A 25,841-nucleotide genomic window follows, 5' to 3' on the forward strand; every position below is an offset into this window, starting at 1 on the left:
GCTCACAGCAGTGGGCTGTTCCACAGAAATGCAAACACCAGTGCATGTCTCATCCCAACAGGGAAAGCCTCGAGACATACTGTTTGGTTTTCAAAAGCCCTTTATTGAGATTAAACAAACAAAATAAATGACTGTGACCTCAAAATTTTGAGGGTAAACCGCAAAAAGAAAAATTGCAAAAATTAACAAATAACTCCCGCCCTCCCCCACAGAGCACAAAGCTCCCCCAACAGCCCACATCCAACTGAAGGCCAGCACATCACCCATCATCTCAAAGTAGGTGTGTTCCACCCACAGTCTGGCTTTCAATAATCCTTTCAGAACCGGCACAGGTTCCACACTGCCCACGTTCTGGACCCGGTTCCTACGTGTCAGCCAAATGGCCAATTTTGCAGAACCAGATAAATAGTTTAAAAGTGTGCGCACAGTCTTTTTCTTGGCACAGTATTTTGGGCCCAAAATAAATAACGAAAAGGAAAAAAACTCCCCAAGCCCTTGGAACCACACCTTCAATAAATCAAACAATGGCAACAGGCGAGGACACTGAACAAATAGGTCAAGACATACAGTACATGCATTTAGAGCTGGAGGGAAGTCGTTGTACCAAGCTTTGAGCTCACCGCTGCTTTTCAGCTCAATGATATTCAGTTGTTAGTTCCCCATGAGCACATGAGCTGTTTCCGGCTGAAACTGCTTAAAAAATGTAGTATTTGTTTACAAGTATTTGTTTACACTTGAGTGACTGACATTTCAGCCTCCTAGCTATTAGCTTACACACCGCAAAACTTGCCTGCATAACAATGTCATATGAAAGCTGCTTGTTGGGCACACTTTGCTGAGGAGCATTCATCTTGTGGTTGCAATCCATTAATTTTAGAATGTTTAAAGCTGTATTGGCACTCGAGATTCGGCTTTTACATCACTGGGAGTGATGATGAAAGATACTGTCATCGTTCATCACCTGGGTTGCTGTAATGATACGCTGAAAAGGCAGACAGGATGACCATCATCTGCTTTTCCTGCGGATCAACACCTGCTCAGATGGACAGTTATAGACCTCCTGGATGGAAGAATATATTCAGTAACGCTTTAGATTACAGCCTGCAGCGTACAGCGTAATTACTTTGGAGTTACAGTAAAACAATACTTAGATGTAGGTAATGGAGAACAAGATGTGAAGTGATGGAATACAGGGGTAAACATTCTGGATCTTACAAAGAATTTATACTTATGTTTACCTACCAGGTACCCAGTCCATTATTAGAGGGTGTGATTATGATCCACTGAGCTATAATCTAAATGTTTTGAGGTGATCTGAAAATAAATTAGTTCCTGGAAGTGTGTATTTTCCTTCTCCACAAAATGAAGCAATTAGACCCATCACATCAAATACAAGATGGAGGAAGTGAAGAGGCTGTTCAGAAAGTTTAGATATTAATTTACTTCAGATAGCAGTGTGCTCACCTCAGGGAAGTATGGAATTATCATCTTTGACCAAAAGTGCACATTTTTCGGAAGAATTCTTTGGAAAAAAGGTTAATATTTGTAGTTTTACCCTGTCCTGTGACTCTGTGTTACAACAGCATCAGTGGCCATTGTCCTTTTATTTAAAACCAATAATGGATAAGGCACTGGCCTCCTAAGCCAGGGATTGTGGGTTGGAGTCCCATCTGGGGTGTCTGTGTGGTATGGTGTGGTGTGGTGGATGATTGAGTGGGGAGAGGATATTAACTCCTTCCTCCTCTGAATGTGTGAGCACTGCATTGAGCTGTGAAGTTTTCCATACTACTTCTTCTGCATCTTTGCCACCACATGCTAATTTAGACACAACGGCACAACCAATGACCTATGGTCATTTCCCTAGTATTACACACCCAGCTGGTACCAGATAAGTGGTTGTACTAATGAGGCCAATAAGGAAGAAGTGGGTCAGTTATTATGACTGTCAATGGCCATTAATCTACTCTTATTCTTATGTGATAATGAATGTCTGAGACAAACAGTAGCTTGCCAGAGAATTTGTCGAAATCCGTATTGATTTAACCACAGTATTTTTTTGATACCTCAATCTTTCTCAGGATTTCTGGTGCTTCGCTGTTTCCAAACAAAATAATAGCTGTGAATTAAAACAATTTCACTTCCCTTAAAATTTGGACAATTTGTGAGATTGTCAGTTGAGTCTGGATTATTTTCTATTTATATTATATTACAAATATATGTAAAATATAAACAAGCTAAAAGCTGTATGTGAGCTAAAATGTTCTGGAAACTACAATCCCTGTAATAACAAACAAAACAAAGTGAAGATTGTTTAATTAGTTTAAACGTAATGGTTGTTACCACAGACAAGGTCCCAACATTGGACTTTGGACCTTTTTTCTTCTCTTTTGTTTCTTGATAAGCACTTATATCTTCCCATTCCCCACTTACTGTATCACATTCCCCCAAAGAGTCAGCCTTAAACATGTCCAGTCACTCATGAAGGTCAAGAGTTATTGTCAGGAAATGAGTGACAAGTGCAGGGTGAGCCTTTTAAAACAAAACGAAGCAAGGATTTTTCCGTCCGTCACACAAAAGGAGGAACAATCACCTCAGGGGTTTGTTTTTCTTCTCTTGTTGACTTTGCTGTGCTGTATTTGACATTGAGATCACATTGCAGCTTCAACAGTCACTCGGATCCGAGTTGAATTCCTGAGATGGGATAATGACAATTTATATAAACGTTATATATCTTGCAATTAAATCTTTTCAATCTTTCAACCAGATGATCTGCGAAAGCATGTAAGCCTGTAAACAGGTAATGACTGCATACACTTACCTCCAGAGGCCTGGGCATGGTGTTGAGGTAACGCTGGACAGCGTGATGTACGGATGGGAAGAGACAGGAGCTTGGCAGGCTGTCTGGAATACAACCCTGAGTCTGAAGCTGGGATAAAACTCTTCCTGTTGACAAACAGTCCATGTTTTAATTTCAAAGTTTCAGGTATTTATTTGATGCATGCCGCATAGTGAACAATTTGGAAATGCAGTTAATTATCAGAAGAGACTGTTTGGATAAATCCAGGTACACGAATAAGACCCAGGATGGAAAAAATGTGAATGTGTGTGTGCATGTGTGCGTGTGTGTGTGAGAGAGAGAGAGAGAGATAGAGAGATAGAGAGATAGAGAGAATGGGGTGTGGGAGGGAAATATGGGAGAGTCACTTTATCAGAGATAAGTGAGTATGAAACACGAAACTGACCTGGGCACGCTGCCAGAAATATACCGACTCCATGGACATCCAAGTCATCTGCAACCTGATGAATCACACACACACACACACACACACACACACACACACACACACACACACGCACGTTGACTCAGTGAAGCTGATGAATGAATTTTCTTGTTTTATCATTAAGGACAAAGAGGAGTAGGAGATAAACGCCTATCAGTACAACTGGTAACTCATCTATTCTTCAAAAGCCATCGAACATGTTATTACTGGATGTTCAGTCTAGTTGTCTTACATAATAATGTCTGAGAAATGTCTTAGACATTTTCTTTAGTAAAAATAAAAGCAGGATTGACATTCATCTGGCAGTGTGCGAGTGGTATCCATTCACACCACCCTACACTGTTGTTTAAACGTTGATGGATCAAATCAAACTGCAAGACTACTTTGGCTGAGGCTTAAAATAACTCGATCTTACTAGAAGAAATTACAGATTTGAAGATGTAATACTCTCTCCTTACACCGGTGTGCATGTATACCAAAGAAAATGTCATCATTCATACAGACATTTTATTCTGCCACATCTAGTGTCAAACAAGACATCATCATTGATTATCATCCTATAAATAGGCCATGAAGGCTTTTTGATTTTTTGCACTAAACATGCGTTTCCACAAGACAAAATACAGACAATAATACTCATGGTAAGTCAGAATTTGGACTTATGTAAGTAAGTAAGTCAAAATCATGCAATACTAAGAAATATTACTACCCTCTTATATCATACCTTTGACTTCCTAAGTCATTATCAAAATAATTTTGACAATCATGCATGATGTCTCCTGATATTATTCAGTCATTTTTAGTTGGTCTTTTCAAAGAAAGATTATTATTGAGCATAGTACTGCCCTCACTGATTATGTTTTGGGAAGTCAAGTGCAGAATCAACAAACTAACAAGTGTCAGGCACCAAAACCAAATTGGAGAATGAATATAATTCATCTATCACATGGTGATTTTAATTCAGCCAAAGTCAGGCTGAAGCTGTAAGCACACATTGCATTTCATCCAGCTCTCCTTCCTCACCTTGCAAAGCGCCGTCATGGCCACAGAGTCCATGAAGCTGACCGAGCTGAGCTCGAGAACCAAGCAATGAGTCTGGACTGAAGAGGAGGAGGAGGAAGAGGGAGCCGTGTGGACTCCAGCTGGGTTGTCCCTCTGACAGCGACTCACTGTCTGGATGTAGTAAAGGGGAAAAAATTTGGAAAAGTTACACATGGGAAATCAGTTTGGAGCTTTCAGTTGCTGTGTAAAGGGTCGTTTTCTTTAAACACCTTTACAACCACATGTATTGAAAATAAACCATGGGACTGCCACCGCTCATTTATTCTCATAATCCATCCATCCATTATCTATACCGCTTTATCCTTTTAAAGGTCGCGGGGTGCTGGAGCCAATCCAGGCTGACATCTGGTGAGAGGAGGGGTTACACCCTGGACAGGTCGCCAACCCAACACAGGGCCAACATACAGGGACAAACAACATCTACCATTCAAATTCACACCTATGGTCACTTTAGAGTCTCCACTCAACCTAACCCCAATCCACATGTCTTTGGACTGTGGGAGGAAGCCGGAGAACCCGGGGAGAACCAGGAGAGAACCCACACAGACATGGGGAGAACATGTAAAGGCAACAGTGCTAACCCTATACTCCTAATTAATATTCATCACTCACTCCATTTTTTCCCCTCCATCCTTCCAATCATATTATTTTCACCCTGTTTGTGTGTGTGTGTGTGTGTGTGTGTGTGTGTGTGTGTTGGCACCTGTCTAATCTCTGCGAACAACAGTTCAGAGTTAGCAAAGTAAATTGGACCCGGACATGAGAGTACAGTCACCCCAGGAACCTGCTTTGCCTGTGAAACAACAGAGACATACACAGTTTATGAAGTGAATATGGTCCAGTACCTACAGTATTTAATTTGACAGAAAAGCGACCACCTGCACCTACGGTCAGAATTTGTCTGATGCACTCCGAGTAATTGACACCTAAAACAAGAGTTTGCTGCCGTGCTCCTGCAGATCATTGTGGATCTAAAATGGAATGGGGACACTTGTTTTTATAATTTGTGTCCATGTAGTTTTACATCTTCAGCCAATGGGGACAGTTTGGCAGTTTTTACTCTCTGGGAGTAAGGAACAGGTAACCAGTTTGATAAATACCAACTTGACACCTGGCGCTCAGGGCCCAGACAGATTGCCTTTGGAGACAGTTTGGTGTTTTGATGTGGGACAGATGGTGGGTTTCAGCTGGAGAGATTTATTTGAGTGCGTTTTGGCTGAGTGACAGTTACACCGTCTAATCACTGGAGAATTCTATGTGTTATACACTGCCAGTTTACACAATGAGGACACTGTGATTTGAAAGCCTGTGTAAATATAGCCACTGAAATATTTCTAAGTCTCAAATTATTTCCAAAATTATTTAAATACAAACGTTGCTTTTCCCCCTTCAGATTGAAGAAGTGTCAATGTGTGTTTACTCTGATCCAGTTGAAATCAGCGTGTGTTTCTCGTGCATATACGAGAGAAGCTGTGGCGGAGACATTACTGAATGTGTTTCACACTGAGGGCTATTGAGATGTGCTAGTCCACAGCCTGGAGATAGCAAAGATCATCAGGGCTCTGTTTTGCCTTTGTGAAGCAATTGTAATCTTTACTTTGAAAAGTGTTCTATGAATAAAGAGTATTATTATTATCATAATCATCATTATTATTATGCCACTATCCTATTTTTCCTTTCAATAGAATCACATTAGTGGCACTTTATAGTATTGGTGTAGTTCTATTAGCATCTCTTCTCACGGATTAAATATTTATGTTGATATATCTAATCTTTAATACCTAAGTGCTTCACAAGAAGCACAAAAAGTTCAAAACCAGACAAGGCAGTTGACTAAAAGGACATTTAAACTGTCTTCTAGCCACATCAGTCTGAAGCTTTGGAAAAGTGGTAGTGGCGGAAAGGACTCGGCCAGTGGGGAAGAACAGTAAAGGAGTCCGAAGAAAGCAGAGTGAGTTACTGATTGTCAATCAATTGAGGATTGATATTTAGATTAATGACATGCGTCTTCTGAATGTTTACTATTGTTTTGAGAGCAATTCAAAAGCACTACCGCCATTTCTCTCCCCTCGACCAGACAAAAGACATGACAAGCTAATGAACAGCACAAGTCGGGCAGATGGAAACATGACGACAAGACAAAGTGCGGTTGGATTATGTTTTTATGTTTGTTGTCATTTCTTAAATACCTAATTAGGAAATCAGGCCTTGACTTTATTTAAATTAACACAAACAAAACCAAACTTGCACTTTGAGGTCTTATTGTTGTGACAGTCGGATTGAGTTTGTACCTCAGTGTAGAGTCCCACATCTCTGTAACAGTCTGTACCAGGAACATGACCCAAAACAACAGTGGAGGATCTGAAAGACGAGGACGAGATGAAAGATGGGAGAGACGGGGGGTTGTTAGTGAGAGTCTGCCGTGCAAACTCGTGAGGAGGGAACAAAATACAAAAACTTAAACATGTATGAAGGAAGGTGATGAGATGAGGTGATGAGCAAATAAATGAAGACAAGATACAACCCACTTGACATCGCTATAGCACATGTTTACGCTATTTTCAGTCTCAATCACAATCGTAAAATGACACTTATACTCCTACGTTGACCTGATTATCTCTTCAACCAAGTTAAAATATTGAAGGATAGCTGATCATTATCAAACAGTAATGATTAAGGGTTCCCCTATTGAACCGTTTTTTTCTACATTGTCAAACCATTGTTAAACTAATAAAAAAACATGTTTTTGTTCTGGAGAATTACAGCTGACACAGTTATGACACTTTGTACATTTTTTTCTCAAAATTCCCTTGTCTCTTTCCTGCTGCAAAGAACATTGCATTTTTTTCTGTTATTGTGTCAACAAAATGTGAATTTTTCCTTAAGTTCCATGTAATTTACTGTTATAAAATAACAAAACTTGCCTGCAGAGACTAAGTCTTCATCCTGATCTGTGCAGTAAAAGAAACTCTTCACACTGTTCACTACTGATGGAGAGGTAGTTGTGTTGTTGTCTCGGGGGCCTGCTGCAGGCCTTGTAGATTAAATACATACATGTTTTTTTTTTCCTGGATTTCTGTGAACAGATATTTAAAGACTACAAATGGTTCTTGATTTAAGCTCTTTGATTTGTTTGTGGGGGGTTTGCACACACACAATAACAGTATTTGTAGGAGCCAATTAGTTTTGCCAAGAGATTTTGATGAGGCAGCTCATTTAGCACTATCCTACATGGGTGGCTCAATAGGTAGAGGGGGTTGTCCGTAAATTGGAGGATCGCTGGTTCGATGTCCCCCAAGCGTGCCCCTGACCGCTGTGAATGAGATGAATATCTAGAAATGTATAAGTTTATTCTGGTGATAATTTGTCTCAAAGAGGATTCATCGCCGTAAAGGGCTTCATGAGGCAGCTGTACAATGATTACTGACTGTTGCGTCCTGTAGATGAGTGTGAGCAGAGAGAAGACGATGGCCACGGGCAGACCCAGGTCCAGGTTGAAGGTCAACGTGGACATCAGCGACACCACCCACACCAGCTAAAGGAGAGGAGGGAGGGTGACTGTGCTTGTAACCAGGTAACCAGGCTTGTGAGCTGATAAATAATGCGGATGATGGGGATGTTGCGTGCATGTGTGCGTGTGTGTTTGTGTGTGTGTGTGTGTGCGTGCAGCCCACCAGGTCCAATCTGTCAGACTTCCAGAGCACACACACATCTTTGAACTGAACCAGAATCCCCTGAAGGTTCACCACAATGATCACTGCCAACACTGCCTGGAACACACAGCACGGATTTATGACTGAACGCCGGCTAAGACACGTCAACCATTGTAACACTGAGTCTCATCCAGCTGGAGTATGACTTGACATTTCTGAAAACATCTTCTCTCATATTTATTATTCTTTCATTCATGGTGCTTCATGGACAGTAACGGACTAGCCTACTCTGTCTCGTTGCATTTGCTTTCCCTGAAAAAGAGGGACTGGGAGTGCTTTGTCCTGGGGACGATTTAGATGAAAGAAAACTGTCAGACGTGAGATGCTGGTGATTTGGGGCCCTTTCTTAACAACTGATATGACGACTGTTTATTCCGTTGTTATCTGCTCCGACTCAGATGCACTTTACCTTTGGCAGCTGCTCAAACAGGTGACCGATCTTCAACAGGATGGTCAGGATCATCAGAGCTGACACCAAACCTGCCATCTGATAAGAGATACAAACATAACACAGGTTTGAAAAAGAAAAAGAAAAAGGACAATGAGGAGGGAAACAGACAAAAGGGTCATATAATGGACTTCACACGTGAAACAGTAAGGCAAAGATGTGGCTGCTTTCAAACACAGTCTTTAACAAAGAGCAAAACAAGAAGCATTCAGATCCTTCCTTAGATCCGCACTTACTACATGTGTGTACCAGTATCACAGTGCACACAAACACCGGCACGTTAGGTGAAAGTAGCTACTATCCAGACATGTCAGATAAATGTAGTTGCCCTTTCTATCCTGAAATATAGCGGAGTAGAAAGGAGCAGAACACTGAAATCATGAAGTAAAGAAGAAGTACCTCAACATTGTTCTCAAGTACAGTACTTAGTTACTTTCCTCCTCTGGTGGTTTGGGGTATCCATGTCTTTTGGAGTTTCATACCTGTGACTTGACACCAATACTATCCTGGATCATACTGCGAGAAAAGGAGCAGCTGACAGCAAAGCACTGAAACATTCCCCCGATGGTGTTAGACAGACCCAGAGCCAGCAGGTCCTAATGCAGAGACACACAAGAATATTTTGAACATCACAGGGCGGGTGCTGGTGTGTGTGTGTTTTTTTTTTTCTGCCCTTGCATTAAGATAATAAATCAGGGCTAGGGAAAACCTTCAGCAGAGGGTGAAATTGCCATGGTCTTAAGGGGGCAAGTTGTAATGACGAGTTGTATTTCAAGTCTGAGGATCAAGTCTGAAACAAGAGTTAGAAAAGAAAGAAATCAAGGACTTACATGTTGTTCACTGCGATCACTCTGTAGAAGAGAATGTTTCTGTTTTCAGTGGACGGACCTGCATGTTTGCTTAGAGCCTGTTCTGTGGTGGATTACTTCCTGCACCTTCGTCCTTCTCTTTGAGAAACTTTCCACTTTCTTTGCAGCAGTCTTCACAGCGAGGCTTCAAAGGGAAGTCTGCAGGAAACTGGGTCAAAGTCAGATCTGAGGCTTTCCCCATCGAAAACCTCTGCTGAGAACGAAGCCGTGGTCATTCCTCGTCGTTTCGTCTGAGCTGCTCTCTTTCAGGCTTATTAACCGCGGGTTCTCATTTGGAGAATTATCAGTACAATGGTTTTACCTCGAAAGAGCATTACTAGGCTATTCTGTGATTTCTGAAACCTTTTTGAAAATGAATCTAGCTATACCAAGAGCACATCAACTGGAGTGGTTTGTGAAGTCAAAATCATGTAATGTAATGCACATTTGCATCTTCATAATCAGATCATTTTTCTTCAAGCTTAAACCTGTGTCTCTCAATTTCTTCGCACATTTTCTGCATCCGTGGTCACTCGATTTCTGATTCTTGTTTCATTTGTTTTTCTTGCAGTCTATATTATGCGATGTTTAATGGTTATCATTCAAAGGGAAAAAGCAGACTCTAACAAAAGCTCAATCGTTCTTGTCATGAATGTACCTGACTGGGGTCCACCGAGTAGCCATGTTTGTGCGCAAACACTGAGCCCATGGCTGAGAGGAAACTGAAGCCAACCAGGGCCACAGACAAGGCGGGAAGGAACAGCTCTCTGGCCTGAGACAGAGAGGGGAGGGCGGGGGGAGACAAGCTGGAGAGGATGAGAAGGGAAGGAAAGAAAGGAGGGGCTGGTCAACTAATTGGAAAATAGATTAAATATACAGTAATAAAATAAATAATTGTGACCAATACTTTCAGTTGCTGGCTTAGATTCTCATGATGTAACAGCAGTGTGATTAATCGAAGGTTAGAAGGAGATTACTGAGAGTCTCCCATTATAATGTAGAGGCATTTTTAGGGTATAGACCAATACAATGGTTTGCCAATATACGTTACATTTGTATAGTTAGTTTATGAAGGAGATTACTGTGAGAGTCTTCCATTATAATGTAGAGGCATTTTTAGGGTATAGACCAATACAATGGTTTGCCAATATATGTTACATTTGTATAGTTAGTTTATGACGATTATTAATGATTTCCATCCATCCATCCATCTTCTTCCGCTCACCCAGGGACAGTGGGACACACAAACCCCTCCGCCACGATGAGGTTTGCGATTCATGGAGGGGTAATTAAGCACTTTGAGATTGCTTTTAGCACTTTGAGATTGCTTTTAGCAATGAAAAGTGCCCTACAAATGAGATTTATTATTATAATTATTATTATTATGATGTGTTAAAGGCAATTACTTTTTTTCTTCAAAAGCTGTAGTATTAAGAGTTCTAGCTCAATATGGCCGCAGCAAACATTTGAATATAGATTCACCGGTTGCCACAAACTGATGCATAATCCACATTGCACAACACAGTACCCTCAGAGAATCTAAATAAAAGGGCAGCTGATGAGATGACAAGGAAAAATAGACCATGACACAGTTCTACTGACCCACTGGGTATGTGTCCTACCACCTGGACTCGGTGCTGTCCACTCAGATCCATCTGCACTGACACCACGGTGCCCACGACAATCTGTGGGAGACAAACAATGGACCTGACATTTTCATGACATTTACTGCACTCTCTTCTTTGGGGGGGGCAAAAAGATTCACCACATGCGTCCAAAAGGGGGCTTCAGTGCAAAAATGTGTGCTTAATTTATTTGACTAGTTGAATAAAAAGATAATTATTAATTAATTACTGAGCTGATGATTAGCCATCCGAGTCAGCTCCGGAGTCAACTTTTTTCTTGATATGTTAAAACACTGCCCCAACTTTTTTTATCCTCTGATCGTGGGAAGTTTTGACGTTTCCACTGATGTTTGTCACAGAAGTGAAGTCATAATTCAAATCCGCTGACTTCAATAGGGGTCTCACATGTAAAATAACAGCACTGAGCTTGCTCAAAGTGCCTGTGATGAATCTAGTACAGTTAGTGTTGGTGAACCTGCAATCTACATGGTCAAACTTGATCATTTCTTTAAGTCTGTTTTTTGAAAATGCACAATGTTTCATTATTATACTTTTCTCCCCTTCTGTGGCTCCTTTTGGCCTTTCATCAATGGATGCTGTGATAATGAAAGACTGCTTGATGACCCTCTTGAATTTAGGGGAATTGATAAAACTGATTTATTAAACAGATGGTGCCTCAACAGAGAAAGAAAGCGGCCATAATTTAAAAACAATTATATTACTAACACCATCAGAAACAGCATGGTGATTAATCAGTTGCCAGGTGCAGATATCTATTGTACATGGGTAGTTGTGGGTTTGTAGATGAAACAGATTTTTTACATAATTATCAGTCATTCAACAGTTCATCACTGTGGCATCTATCCATCTGGGTGCATCTTACAGGTGAAAGACTCCTGTGTGTGTGTGTGTGTGTGTGTGTGTGTGTGTGTGTGTGTGTGTGTGAGTGTGTGTGTCCTCACCAGTATAAGTTCCCACGGTATGGCAACGGGCAGCTTTTTCTTAAAGTGCTCATTCAGCATCTTGCCGCTGATGAGTATCACCATGGAAACCGCAGTGACCGACAGAGCTCCTGGCACAGCACTGGTCACTCCTGACAGAACACTCCTTAAAGTCTGTAAAATGACACACAGGTAAATTCATTTCCATCAGTATATCTGCTACTGCCCTGCAACCCCTCCCCTGACAGTCGCCAGTGTATCTTCAAGCAGAGCTTTTGTTTTTTCCAAGACTCTAACCAGCTTCCATGTGAATCTGAAGTGACGGTCCAGTAGAGCCAGAACAAAACCACCACCTGCAAACAACTCATATAGGCAAACCTGACACTTTCTAAACTAAGGCTACACCTAGAAATCCTGCTCATGTTAAGGTGACAAGGTGCATCCTCAGAGGAGCTTAAGACCAACCCCCAGGAGTTTTTATTAAGATAATTCAATTCACCAGCATTAAGTGATAAAGGTGATGTTTAGATACAAAGTTAGGGCCCATATTCATTCAGATTTAACAACCACAACACCTTTGGCTCTACACCTGCACCAGTCTGTGAGTTTGCCACAATGTTTCAACGGACCCAAGCGGAAGCCAGCAGGCCAGTGTGTCTCTGTGCTGGTATTCCAGTCATCAGTGGCAGCTGCAGGATGCTCACATGCAGACCTGCTGCCGTGGTGTAGCCTCTGAGTACAGGGTCGGACAACCAGCGGCACACACCGCCTCCACGCAACAAGTACAGCAGGAGCTGTGGAAACACAGATTGAAGGCTTTTCAACACGTTTTGCTGGAATTATACCTGGGCTTTATATGTACGACAGGGTGCAATGTCATTAAAATACAGTGGATTTTATTTAATGCAAGTCCACTGATGCAGTAGAAAATGGATGATGTAACAACCGGTGGCTTAGAAGATGTAACAGAACACCAAAGACGGTGTGTGTGTGAAGATCCAGTGCAGGTGAGTCCATGTATATAATATAGATGCATTCATTGTGTGTGTGTGTGTGTGTGTGTGTGTGTGCGTGCGTGCGTGCGTGCGTGCGTGTGCGTACCTGTATGAGGCCACAGAGGAAGGTGACTTGTACTGCAACGTTTACCTTGGCTGCTTCCACATCAACCTGATTCTCTTCAACGCTGTTGCTAGGCAACTCCACGTTAGCTGTCACCGACCCGATCATGATGGCCAGGACAGCAAATGTACCTGTCACAAGGAAAACAGACACACAAAGACTTTAAGGACTTCCTCAACACGCTGCTAGACTGTTAGGTTCAAGTAGTGTTCGATGATCATGTGATATTTTACTGTGGGCACTGAGTTAGATTGAAACTTTATTATTGAATTTAAAATCATAATGGTAACTTTAGATAACTATGATTTGCCCTTTTTTTTGTAATTTGAGTCTAAACCGGGGAAAGAGTTGAAGCGAAACCACACAGATAGTCACCGATGGAGAGGTGTCTGGAAGTGCCGAAGATGAAGTAGATGATCAGAGGATAGAGGGAGCTGTACAGACCAAACACTGGAGGAACTCCGACCAACATGGCATTGGCCATACCTAGAATGAAAAAGCTTTGTGTATTTCTCTTTACCATTCACCAGGCCTTAAAGGTGTAAACCGGATGGAGAAATAAAACCATATGATGGTTAATACATTTGATGTCCAATATCTCAAGAAGATATAAACCTCAGGTTCAATTTTGAGATGTTTTCAGACAGGTCAAGCATAAAAGTGAGTGTGTCAGCTTGTAGTTGTGTAAAAACTGCAATGTGATTATGAACTGGCACCGCAGGCTGACCCTGTGGCAGCTGAACGATCCCGACACTGACTCCAGACACCAGGTCTCCAATTGCGTTTTCTCTGATGGAGTAGTGAGGCAGCCATGACAGGACAGGAAAAAAGCTCAGCAGCAAGCTCTTCAACCTGGGACCAGAACACCTGGAGGAACACACACACACACACACACACACACACACACACACACACACACACACACACACACACACACACACACACACACACACACACACACACACACACACACACACACACACACACACACACACACACACACACACACACACACAGAGAGAGAGAGACACGCTATAGAGCTTCAGACTAGCACTAGAAACTGTTTACAGACCCATACTGTCGTGCCGCAAGAACAAAAACAAATCGGTTGACTCACCAACACTGTGACTTTATCCTCTCCAAAAATGTGAAGGACCTTTTTTCGGCCCGCTGCCCAAGTACATCCAGCTGGGCTTCGTCCAGGGCCACTTCAAGATAAGGTTGCCTGTTGTGTGAAAGGCCATTACGCTCAGTGCTGTCCATCTGAAATCAGTTTCAGAGATTAGGGTTCAACTTTCACTCCCTTCTTCTCTCAATACTGGGTGTGAGTTTAAAGTGTCTTGTGCACCTCTCTTTACTTTGTGTGTGTATAAAATCTGTGTATGAAGTTACACGACAGAGAAGAAAAAGCAATACGAACCACCGGGCTGACCTTTCAGCATGAAGCTGCATGAGAGCAGAGTTCACATGTGCAACAGCGTGCATTTATGACACACACACACACAAACACACACACACACACACACACACACACACACACACACACACACACACACACACACACACACACACACACACACACACACACACACACACACACACACACACACACACACACACACACACACACACGTGAGTCGGGGAAGGTTGAGAGCAGCCTTGAACAGTGAGTTTATGGCCCCCGTTCTCCTCCCATCACCCCTCACTTCCCCCCTCCAGTTGGTGCCTCTGAATGGCTCCATTATCACAGCTCAGCTTTCAAAAGCTTGTGGTCTGAATGCGTGCGTGTGTGTGTGTGTGTGTGTGTGTGTGTGTGTGTGTGTGTGTGTGTGTGTGTGTGTCTTTGCACTTGTCTCTTTGTGAGGACCATTTTAAGTATAGACCTCACAGAGTGAGGACATTTTCGCCGGTTCTCAAAAGGGTGAGTGTTAGAATTGGGTTAAGGTTAGGGTAAGGGTTAGGCATTTAGTTGTGATGGTTATGGTTCGGGTAAGGGATTTCGGAATGTATTATGCCAATGAGCGTCCTCACTATAAGAGAGAAGTACAAGACTGTGTGTGTGTGTGTGTGTGTGTGTGTGTGTGTGTGTGTGTGTGTGTGTGTGTGTGTGTGTGTGTGTGTGTGTGTGTGTGTGTGTGAGAGAGAGAGAGAGAGAAAGTGAGACAGAGAAAAAAGAGAGCGAGAGAGAAAGAGAGAAAACAAGCCTGAGAACTGTTTTCCCAGGTTTAATCTACTTTCAATGGTTTCCACTTTGCAAAATTAATTTTTGAAAGCCACTGAGACAATGTGAAATTATTTCAAAACCAGATATGAAAAGAGAACAGAACTTTACACAGCAGCACGAAACAGAAAGAATGAGTGAACATATCTTACAGGAACTCAAACTAAATATGTGGCTGTGTTAACTGCCACTTGACATATATTGTCACCACAATATGAAGTAACTTCAGGTTATACTAGAAGATACATTTAACTTCATCAAGACATTAACATTAGAATTTGAAAAGTTCAAAAGTTCAAAAAGGCAAAATGCAGTATTTCAAAACTAAATACAGACTGACTTAACTGGATGTCCATTATTCTCAAAGTAGATATACACCACTGTACCACTGGTAGTTTGATGTTGAAAATGAAAATGTTACCACTAAGAAATTGAAATAATATATCTGAGATGAACTGATTCCCCTATTAGATTATTTATTGTCTGTGCAGCTGTGATCCTTCAATAGTGTATCTGTCTCAAAAGCAGCATGAGGTTTCTGATGCGTTCAGCCCGACAGTGAGGCGACTGGTGCAGTGGCAGTTCGAAGAAAGAGAAAGTGAAGCTCCGGGAGAAGCTGAGATTGGTGACGGGATGTAGCTGTGGGAGGCGGGGAGGACGAGGCACTCGACGCTGGGGCAACAACCTCCGCCTTGTCTGCAACACTTGACCTCCTACACCTGCAGAGACACAGAGGGAGAGAAATGTACGATGTGAGAGAAAATGTTCTTGTTTAGAATATGGCAACTAAAAAAAGTGTAACAACAAACTGCTCCAGAAAGCTAGCATCACATATATTTTTTGTCTTGTTTTTGTTAAACATCTGTTTCCAAGAAAGAAAATACATGATCAAATAAAGTTTTTACAGACATTGCCACAAAACCATTAAGAGACAGGGCCGGTAAAGTGAAAATTTGCAGTGAAGTGACAGTTTAAACTACTTCCTACTTCCTTAGTAAACCACTTCTCAGGACTGAGCAGCAGTGCAGACTGTGCTTGATTGTCAACTCAAAGCTCTCAACCTACATTATATGTCATCTTTATTGGAATATCTAGTAATTTACTAATAATAGACTATTTCCCTATATAGATATTGGGCAAGATTGCTCCCCATGCTGTCAATGCTGTCCATTTGACTATATAGACGGACCTTCTGACATAGTCAAATGGACCATTGGACCATGGACTGTGTTTGTGTGTGTGTGTGTGAGAGAGAGCAAGAGAAAGACAGAGAGAGAGAATGAGTGAGTGACAGCTGGGCAAAGAGCACTGTACACAGCTCTACAATAACGCAATGATACAAAACGCCAAGATAGAGAGACCTTGATGTTGTATAAAAATGTTCCTATCATCATGAAACTGTGATGGGACAAATTAGACTCTGTCGGGCTGCCACAGTTGAGGGAATTAATGAGAAACCTTTTTTTTTTTTTTTTTAAAGGCAGCAGGAATGTTAATTTCCATTTAAATCAAAACAGTGTAAATAGGTCAACATCGTTTGGAAAACATGATAGCTGTGCTTTGGCAACATGGTTAGACAAGACCTTCCCTTGTTCCAGTCATACCTGCACTGCCCTGAAGGAGAGGGGGGTAAGCGACCTCAGACTTAAAACTTGAACTTGAAGTCTCTTCCTCTTCATTCTGTCTCCCACGATCGGGGGAGGATGGCGTGGGCTGTGGAGCAGGAGGAGGTGGAGGTGGAGGTGGCCGTGGAGGAGGTGGTGGCTGGATTGAGGGAAAGGAAGATTCAGAGAGAATCAGGCCTCCCCAAGGTGCCATGGTGGTATCTGAGGGGAGGATGGAAGTCGCTCCTGGATGAGGATGAGGATGAGAGCAGGAGGTGGATGATGTCGGCTGTCGGCTGCGTTTCTGCTGATTGGCCTGGTGGGAACGCTGGAGAGCCGAAGAGGAGTGTGGGAGCTTGGCTGGGAAAGGAGAGATGAAAGGCGGTGAAAAACAATTGACTGATATACAACTTAAAACCCAATAAGCAAAGATCTAGTTTTCATGAGCAAAAAATACTTGATCTTTTTACCATTATATTCTGTAACTAATGTTAATCCCTGACCTCCTCGGATGTTCACTTTTTCCACATGTCCGAACTGCGCGATCTATCTCTAAGGCTGAGCTCAGCCACCTTAATGTTTGTACTAATGTTGGTGACTTGAAATCCCACGATCTTTGAAAATCTAAAATCCCCAAAGTGATAAGAGGCAACTTTGGTGGAGTTCAACACCCACCGGGATTCTGTTTGACTTTGTGCCGAGGATAAGGACACAGCTCTGACTTTGGTTGTCAAAGGACGAGATGGCCCATAGAAACAGTACATACTTCCATGGTACTCCCCACAGGGTTCCCAGTGGGGACAAGGCCTTCTCCAAGTACACAAAACATGTAGACTGGGTGGACACACTCCCATTACCCCTTCAGCACCCCAGTGAAGATAAATAGCTGGTCCACTGTTCGATGGCCAGAACGGATTCCACATTGCTCCTCCTGAATTCGAGGGTTCAACTACCTGTCAGAGCCTTCTTTCTGGGACCCTGGAGTAGACTCTCCCACGAAGGCTGAGCAGTTTGACTCCCTAATATTTTTTGAGCACACCCTCCAGTGCCCTGGAATACACAGGTACTGTATATGCCCTCCATTTGACTTTGAAGAGGCACAGTGGGTTCAGGAGCACTTCAAAGTGCTCTTTCCAGAGACCTTGCAATCAAGCAAGCTCTAAAGGCTTCCCTCTTCTTACCCCTGGTGTCCAGGTGCAATGGAGGCTCTGAACATGGACCACTTGGACTCCATGCCCTCAACCATTCAGGGGGCTCTGCCAGACATTCCTAGTTCATCCTCACGACACATCTTGTTTACTAGGTCTAACCCAGTAGCTTTATTTGCTCTGCTCCTTTTTCACCCAAGTCTGCAAACATCCGCAAACTCGATCAACGATTGATTGGCCAAATCGTTTATCTTCTACCAGGTACCAGGTAAGGAGAGAGTCCAACCCTCCTCCAGGAGTTTGGTTCTGGTACCTGTGCTATGCAGAGAGGTTATATCTACTTGGTATCACTTTACCTCCCGCACTAACTCATGTTCCTTCAACCCTGAGAGGTGATATTCCACATCCCAAGAGCCAGTCTGTAACACTGGGGATCAGCATGCCCAGGCTCCCATCCTTGCCTGCCGCCAGGCCTACACAGTACCCAAACCAAATGCCTGCAGAGATAAGCCCTACTGGTTATTGCTATTTAGAATGATATCAACATGTGCTGCGTATTCACTAATCCTTCAGCAGATTAACCTCTGTAAACAGAGAGTTGAGAGGATCATGGGTGGCTCACCTGCTGTTTTACTCCTGGATAAACCGATGACAGGCAGCCGTTCTCGTGACATCTCCAATACAAAACCTGACAGAAGAAATCAGTATGTTTAAAAAAACAAAAAAACATATGTTTTCAGGTCTCATTTTGTTTCCAGAGCAGAACATGAAACCATTTTTTAAATGTCATTAAAGTTCACAGAAGTTGTGCCCTTAGTTATTTTGGGTTTAATGAAAAGAAAAAAAACGTTTTCCTGTGGTTTCACTGTAATGACATTGATTTAGGCAAATTGAGACTGGGTTTATGTGTCCAGAGTATGGAAGTATTTTTGCTGCAAAGCAACAATAATGATTGGAAAGCTGTGAAAGAGAGGGTGCATATACCTTTTAGATGAGTGTGAAATGTCCCTCCTCGAACTCTTTGAATCCAGCACCAATATTCATTGTTCTCCTTGGTCAAACAAAATATCCCACTGATCAAAACACAATAACACTTTGAAGTCATCAAAAAGTTTTTTCTCTACCAGCACACACAGATGCTGAGGATTTTCTTAAGCTGGCTTCCATAAGTCACTTCCCCTCTCTCCACATGTTGTTTGAAGAATGAAAATCATTAATTCAGACGAAATCTGGTTAGAGAATAGTCCTCTCTTTGAAAACTGAATTCATAACAGTCATGCATCCTGGTTTTAGAAAACAGCATCCCCTCCGTCTCATCTGCGACTGCCCCGCTCATCAATCTGTCCTTTCTTTTGTTTTTCTTCCCTCGTCTTTCCTATAATTCTTCACTTCTTTGCCCGTCTCTCTTGCCTTTCTCTTCTGAGAACCAGTGATGCTCAGTAAAGCAGGTGCCTTCTCTATTTCCACCTCCCCCTTTTCTCTCTCCTCGCCGACCTCACCCTCACCCTGTCAGAACTGGTACTTTCACTCCCCCCACCTCACTTTTCTCTCACCCTTCTTCCACCTGGTAATGATTGTGGTGGTTACACAGGTACTTTGGATCCTGTGTTCTCTACCTCCTTCTTCTTTCCTTTCCATCCCTCGGAACAAAGACGTGAAGTGTGCTTATTGTTTTCCTCCCTCTCTGGCCTCCTCTCCTCAGGTCCCTCATTTTATCCATCTTTTCTCCTCCTCACTTCCCCTTCACTGTTCAGTCTCCCCCTCTCTCTTCCTCCTTTCTCTCTGCTGGAAGTGGCAGTTGGTGAGATTGGTGCTTGACAAAAGGCAACATGAGACGAGGCTGAAATATTGAAATATTAATGGATACCTGCAGTCCGCCCCTTAATGAGTTCTGACCCCCACCTAGACCTACACACACACACACACACACACACACACACACACACACACACACACACACACACACACACACACACACACACACACACACACACACACACACACACACACACACACACACACACACACTCTCTTTCTCTCTTTCTCTCTCTCTCTCTGATCTACAGTTTATGACATTTCAGATTGCACAGATGAACATGCTGCTAACAGTGTCACACTCCATGTGACACAGCTACATTTGCATACCGGGCAGACACACACACTTCAAATATGCAAATGCCTCCACCGTCAGGCCCATATCAACTGGCCACTCACACATTAGCATTTCACTTCACAAGACATCCTCCCTCGACATGTCTGCAACATGGGAGCACGGCGTCCTTCTGTGGCTGATACTGGTACTGCCCAGTAAATCTATGGGTACTGCAGACCCTCCACAGGCAAACACTCAGCAAGCATAAATTCCATAATGTGTGCGTGTGTGTGTGTGTGTGTGTGACAGTAAGTGCGGCTGTGGGCGTGGCTTCCTCTCTGGGCTCCACCCCTGTTACTCAACTACTAATCACTGCTGCTCCCCGTCGCCAGATTGTTTCACCTGCTACGTCCTATTGTTCATGGCTGAATGCTCTTACGTAGAAATCTTGAATACATTTTTGCTCTCACTTATACTGCTTTCTTGTGCTCTAGAGAACCACACCAGTTTTTCCTGACAGTTCAGATCCCAGCCACCACGCCCGCTCAAACCCTCCTGCCTCGCCCCTGCTCTTCTACCACCTGCTCAGCTCAGCATCGCAGAATCATCTTTTGTAAACTTCTGTTATTAAGAAGATATCCGAGTCTGTGGTCTACAAATGAGTCTAACCAGAAATAGTAAACATTACCCAGTCAACCCTGTGTTACTTACTGTGTTGGGTAATATTTAGATTTAGATCACTACAGGTGTAAAAATACTTCCTGACTGAAGTCTCCTCATATACTTTGTTACCCTATTTTACAAAAACATAAAATAAACTATGATGCACGATGTGTGCCAATGTGTATGTTCGATTCTTTTGCTCTGGCTGACTGACAGTACAAAACGGCATCATGGATGGTGGCGAACAAACAGGACTTTGTCACTTTGTCACTGAAGAATCCTCCGGTCTGCACGTTGTCCACCACTTCAGCTAAGCAGAGAGACAGAAAGACAGAGATTTAATGACATCAAGCAGAGTTGTGTATGGGAGATTGTGGGATGATCAGTGTCAGTGTAAAAGACAAAGAAATGGAATGAAAGAGAGTTAGAAATGGACAAATCGAGAAGGGGCTAGAGTTGATGAACTCCATCTTTACGTTCACTTCCGCTGTCTGTCTCACTCACACACACACACCAATTTTTTTAAACACTATTCTATTGATGTAGGTGGACTTACTTTGGCAGCCAGCGAGAACCACCTCTATACCAATTTGTCCATAGTCTAGCTGGATCTGAAACCGACAAAGCACAGAGCAAAGGTCAGAGTGGGGATCATTCAGCTAGTCTGATGATTCAATTTGTCGTAACTGAAAACCAGGGGAGCTAAGTGATAAGGAGAGGGATGGAGGTAGAGAATACGTTTTAGTTGTTGTAAGAGAAAACATGAGTTACTTAATGGATTAAACATGAAAAATTTACTACAATAAAGATGTAAGGATCAGATAAGATCTTATCCTCCAGAGTCAGTCAATAATGTTGTTAGGAATTTATTGTATCTGCCTTTTGTTCCAAACATTTCTCTAAATAGGGTGCTTTGATCCATTTCAGATGGAGTTGAAAATTAAAATAACTATTAATTTTGTCAAAATATGAGATAGAAAAATGTTGGTTTGTAAGACAGTGAAATGATGTGATATAAAAAGTTCAATTCTTTATACTGTATGTGCAGGTTACTAAACACTGAACTGTACAATTCACATTTGATAATAAAATAAAAGGAGAGTTGCCATGTTCATACATTTTGTAACGCCTTGACCCCCACAGTATCCAGGAAGTTGACAGGGCTGAGGTCAAGGATGATGGCTCTTGGGTGTGAGGGCTCAGGCTCAGCTTCCAACTCAACGAAGGCAATGTCCTTCTGCTCTGGCTCCTGAACAGGAGGAGACATCACACCACAAGGGACTCACATAAGAGGCAACATTTTGCGCATCAGACAATCAAGATCGATGGTGTTCGCAGGACCAGTAGGTCAAAACATTGGTATAAATAGACAGTTGCACTTGGAATGGGTGAAGAATTTAAGCAAGCTACAAGAGCAATTTGTTTTTAATGTAAAATAAATGAAAACATCCATTTTCATTAATCAACAACACACCTGGTCGTCCTCAACAAAAGACAATCAGAAAAACAGTTCACGTTAATATTTATTACATCCAGTCAAATCTAAAGATCTCTGAGTAACTACAACTCACTTTCCGTTTGGTCAAGACAAGCACCATTAGGTGTTAATGTCGACATTCATGCAAATGCATGTATTGGAGGAATAAGCAAACAAATTTAAACATTTAAATTTGAAAAAAAGGTACTACGTGAGAAGGATGATTCTGGATACCTGTCTAAGGTTCATCAGTTATTCTGAATTGCCAAATTTAAGAGAAGACCATGCAGCATCCCTCAGGTGTCTATTTAGATGACAGGGTGTTACTGTAGTGAGTACTGTGGGATTACACTCGGCACACCAGTGTTTATTTTGGCAAATTGTGTCGGCTTAGTATCCAAATCACCTAATTCCTTAACCTGAGCAAGTGATGTCATGCTTGTATAACCAGGCATTTCAGAAAAGAAAGCCTGGTTATGCCTGAATATTAAATTAACTTTGAAAGTGTCTTCTCCTGCATTTGCATTTAACAACTAAAAAACCCAATTTAACAGAACTTTCTCAGACTCTTAATTTGGAACTCTTGTTAAAAACACCTTGAGCAACCATGAAAACCCTGCAAATGTGATATGTTGATGATAAGTCATCAACAGACGATCAGGTTTCCATTATTAGTTGTTTTTTTTGTTTTTTGTTTTTTAATTGCAATATATATATATATATATATATATATATATATATATATATATATATATTCATTGCAGCCACTGAAGCCTTCATACTTCTCCAAAACAATATTGATGTAAATTAGCATTTCAAAAATATTAACCCATCGAACAAAAACAAGCAATAAGTCATCCCACATTTCCTCTCTCACTATCCTGTCACCCACATGGCACACTGACTGTTGTGGTAGAAACACCTATCACTCAGAACCAAACAATTACCAGAATTTATCTGGTGGCAATTTCTAAACCATTTGTCGTCTTTTTTTTTTACTTTTACATCTTTCCTCAAATCGTCTTCACATTTATCCCAATGAGACGTGACAGCAGTGCCAGAGGAAGAAAGGGTGAGGGAGCGGGGCGTTTAAACAAAAGTTTTAGAAAATGGTGGAATGACATTTGAACAATGTCTGTCACAGTCTGTGAATTGTAGAAAAGTTGAGAGGAGTTAATTGAAGGGGAATTGTGTCAAGGGACTGTCGGTGGAGTTGGTTGTTGTTTCTGTGTGTGTGTGTGTGTGTGTGTGTGTGTGTGCGTGCGTGCGTGCATGCACTCACCTTTATTCCCCAGGGCATCTTGATACATCTCAGCATTAGCAAAGTAGAGTGTTGCAGAGGAACGGAAGATCAAAATCCCTGGCAAGTACTTCACCGAAAATCAATCAGATAAGAAGTTGATCAATTAAACAGGCAATTACATCACCACATTTCCCTTTGAAAACGCATAGCTGCTGAACAATAGCAACAGTAGCTAGATAAGTCTTTGTGTCAAGTTTTGCATTTCCTTCCTGCTTTTAAAGTAATTGCTCATCCCCACTCCTGTTTTGAGGTAATTACAGTATATTGTGTCGTACCTGATTGTAGTCCTCCAGTGGCTTAGAGATGTCAGTGCCTGGCACCTGCCCGAGCAGGGAATATTTAGGTCTGGAAAACACACAAAACAAAGAACTACAATTTGTATTCCATTGATGAAACACTTTTGGTTTTTATTTCGGTGTGGTCTAAAAGGTGAAGGTTTTAGTGAATTGTTAAATGTGGTGAATGATAGATGAATGCTCAATTTGGCACATTGTCCGACTGAATGTTGTGTAATTGTGGGTGTGCGGGCCCCACGGCCAGTAGGACATACTGTACTGCCTCTGTTCATTTAACATGTAATCCTAATCAGATGTAAAGTGACTGTTCATTGTAAAAGAGAAACTGTCATCCACAAAAATGACCGTGATAGGACGTTTGAGGAATTGTTGATAAAAACAAACACAAGAAAGTATGATATTTTTCAGCATGAAATGGTATGCTATGTAAAATGTTCATATCCAAACATGATATGTCAAAATGCTGAAGCAGTCGATTAACAAAAGAATCAACAGCAAATTTGAAATTTATAAATAATATATAAATATTTGTCATCGTCATTCATCAAGCACAAATGCCAAACATTTCCTGACTCCAGCTTCGAATATGCGTGGATCTGCTGGTTGTCTGTGTTTGTTATCAGTGTATTTTGAGGACCTGTTCATCAGACAAAATACCCAATATCAAACACATTTTTCTTAAGAATTCATAATTTTTCCGTTTTTCTGAAGCAACATGTTGATGACTGTGGGTGTGTTATTACTTACATATATCAGTGACAATGGTCCACTGTGTCTCACATGGCTGATGCCAAAGCAGTATTTGAGCTGGGACAGGATGATGTGGAAAGCAGCTCCTGTGGTGTAACCTCGGACCAGAGGTTCAGACAGGTGCGTCACCATCAAACCAAACTGGACCAGACCCAGCACAATCTACAGTACATACATAACACAGATTTAGAAACATGTAGGTTCATCGTAGCTGCCCACAAAACTAAAGAATTTGTTTAAATGACCAGAAATCTTATTTAGATTGGACACTTCTGAGTGAGTCCTTTGCTGGTGTTTGTCACATTGTCCCATATCATAGAGTTTGAGTCTGGGGCTACTCGATCTGTGAGTCCTCCTATCATCACTCCTATCACAGCATATGATCCTGGAAGAGGGGGACAGAGATGTAAAAACCCATTCCTGCCGGCCTTGTAAAACATATGAGACATATGTATTGTGATTGATCAATCGGTCATGTGAGCACTGTTGGACCTCGCCCACAAAAGGGAAACCTGAGTCCCCTTCTGGAGCCAGACCTGGGAGGGGATTTCATTGGTGAGTTCCTGGTAGCTGGCTCCCAGCAATGCCAGGGTGCAGGGTATTGCAAGGTAATTAAAAAAACTCATGCAATCCACAGTCATCCACAGTCCCTTCATCCAGGCCCCTCCTGTGGACACTGTAGCTCATCCATCTCTCTCCCATGGCTAACACTGGCTGTAACACAAACAACAAAAATAATTGATTCTTAGCTTCAAACTAGGTGAATGCATCTTTCAGCTGTGTGTAAGATGAAGCTTACTCTCCGGGTCAGAATAATAATTATTGTACATCTGAACAAAAACATTGTCATCATTTTGATTACTGGTAATTAACACTTTTTTCATCACAAGGTGATGTCAACGAACAACAGTCCAAAGCACAAAGACATTTGATTTATAATTATAGCACTAAACATTTGGCATTTGCGTAATAAATTACTTAAAAGGGATTTGTCAGATGATCACATCACAATCTGTCAACATTCCAAGTGCCTACGACTACTGGAAAAATGTTGTCATCATTCTTACATGATCTTGACATGGACAACAGTGCTGATTAACAATAAAGTGACAGTAAATAGCATCAGAGGTTTTAATGATGAGTTGCCTTCTATGGCGATAATATCAGAAATAAAAGAAACAGTTTTTCCACAAGAAAAGATAGTTGCATTCACTCAATTCTGGTTTAGAAAAGGAGTTATTACACTAAGA

General features: G+C 41.9%; 1 protein-coding gene and 1 long non-coding RNA gene across 3 annotated transcripts; both read right to left on the reverse strand.

Moving 5' to 3' along the window:
* Positions 1-87: 87 nt before the first annotated feature.
* On the reverse strand, positions 88-14,543 carry LOC118317530 (solute carrier family 26 member 6). 2 transcript variants are annotated; one of them, XM_035646307.2, is made up of 19 exons: positions 14,458-14,543; positions 14,155-14,300; positions 13,765-13,904; positions 13,413-13,523; positions 13,020-13,168; positions 12,548-12,712; positions 11,940-12,092; positions 10,955-11,037; positions 10,011-10,158; positions 8,987-9,100; positions 8,466-8,543; positions 8,018-8,113; positions 7,772-7,878; positions 6,635-6,704; positions 5,047-5,136; positions 4,305-4,454; positions 3,243-3,297; positions 2,819-2,943; positions 88-2,691 (listed from the first exon to the last, which is right to left on the reverse strand). In XM_035646307.2, the coding sequence occupies exons 2-19, from the start codon at positions 14,298-14,300 to the stop codon at positions 2,662-2,664; spliced, it is 2,010 nt and encodes a 669-aa protein (XP_035502200.2). In that variant the 5' UTR covers positions 14,458-14,543; the 3' UTR covers positions 88-2,661. The 2 variants fall into 2 exon arrangements, 1 of the variants encoding a protein (XP_035502200.2); XR_007030536.1 differs by lacking the exons at positions 88-2,691; positions 2,819-2,943; positions 3,243-3,297; positions 14,458-14,543 and adding an exon at positions 5,232-5,314 and having other exon boundaries at positions 4,404-4,454; positions 14,155-14,443.
* Positions 14,544-14,923: 380 nt separating this feature from the next.
* LOC118317538 lies at positions 14,924-25,489 on the reverse strand. Its single transcript, XR_004795449.2, has 9 exons — positions 24,589-25,489; positions 23,821-23,890; positions 23,525-23,612; positions 21,883-22,014; positions 21,322-21,376; positions 18,995-21,075; positions 18,633-18,698; positions 16,863-17,222; positions 14,924-15,977 (listed from the first exon to the last, which is right to left on the reverse strand). It is a non-coding gene; the product is annotated as an uncharacterized LOC118317538 (long non-coding RNA).
* Positions 25,490-25,841: the final 352 nt, after the last annotated feature.

This window comes from Scophthalmus maximus, chromosome 3 (genome assembly GCF_022379125.1).
Source record: "Scophthalmus maximus strain ysfricsl-2021 chromosome 3, ASM2237912v1, whole genome shotgun sequence".
NCBI lineage: Eukaryota > Metazoa > Chordata > Actinopteri > Pleuronectiformes > Scophthalmidae > Scophthalmus > Scophthalmus maximus.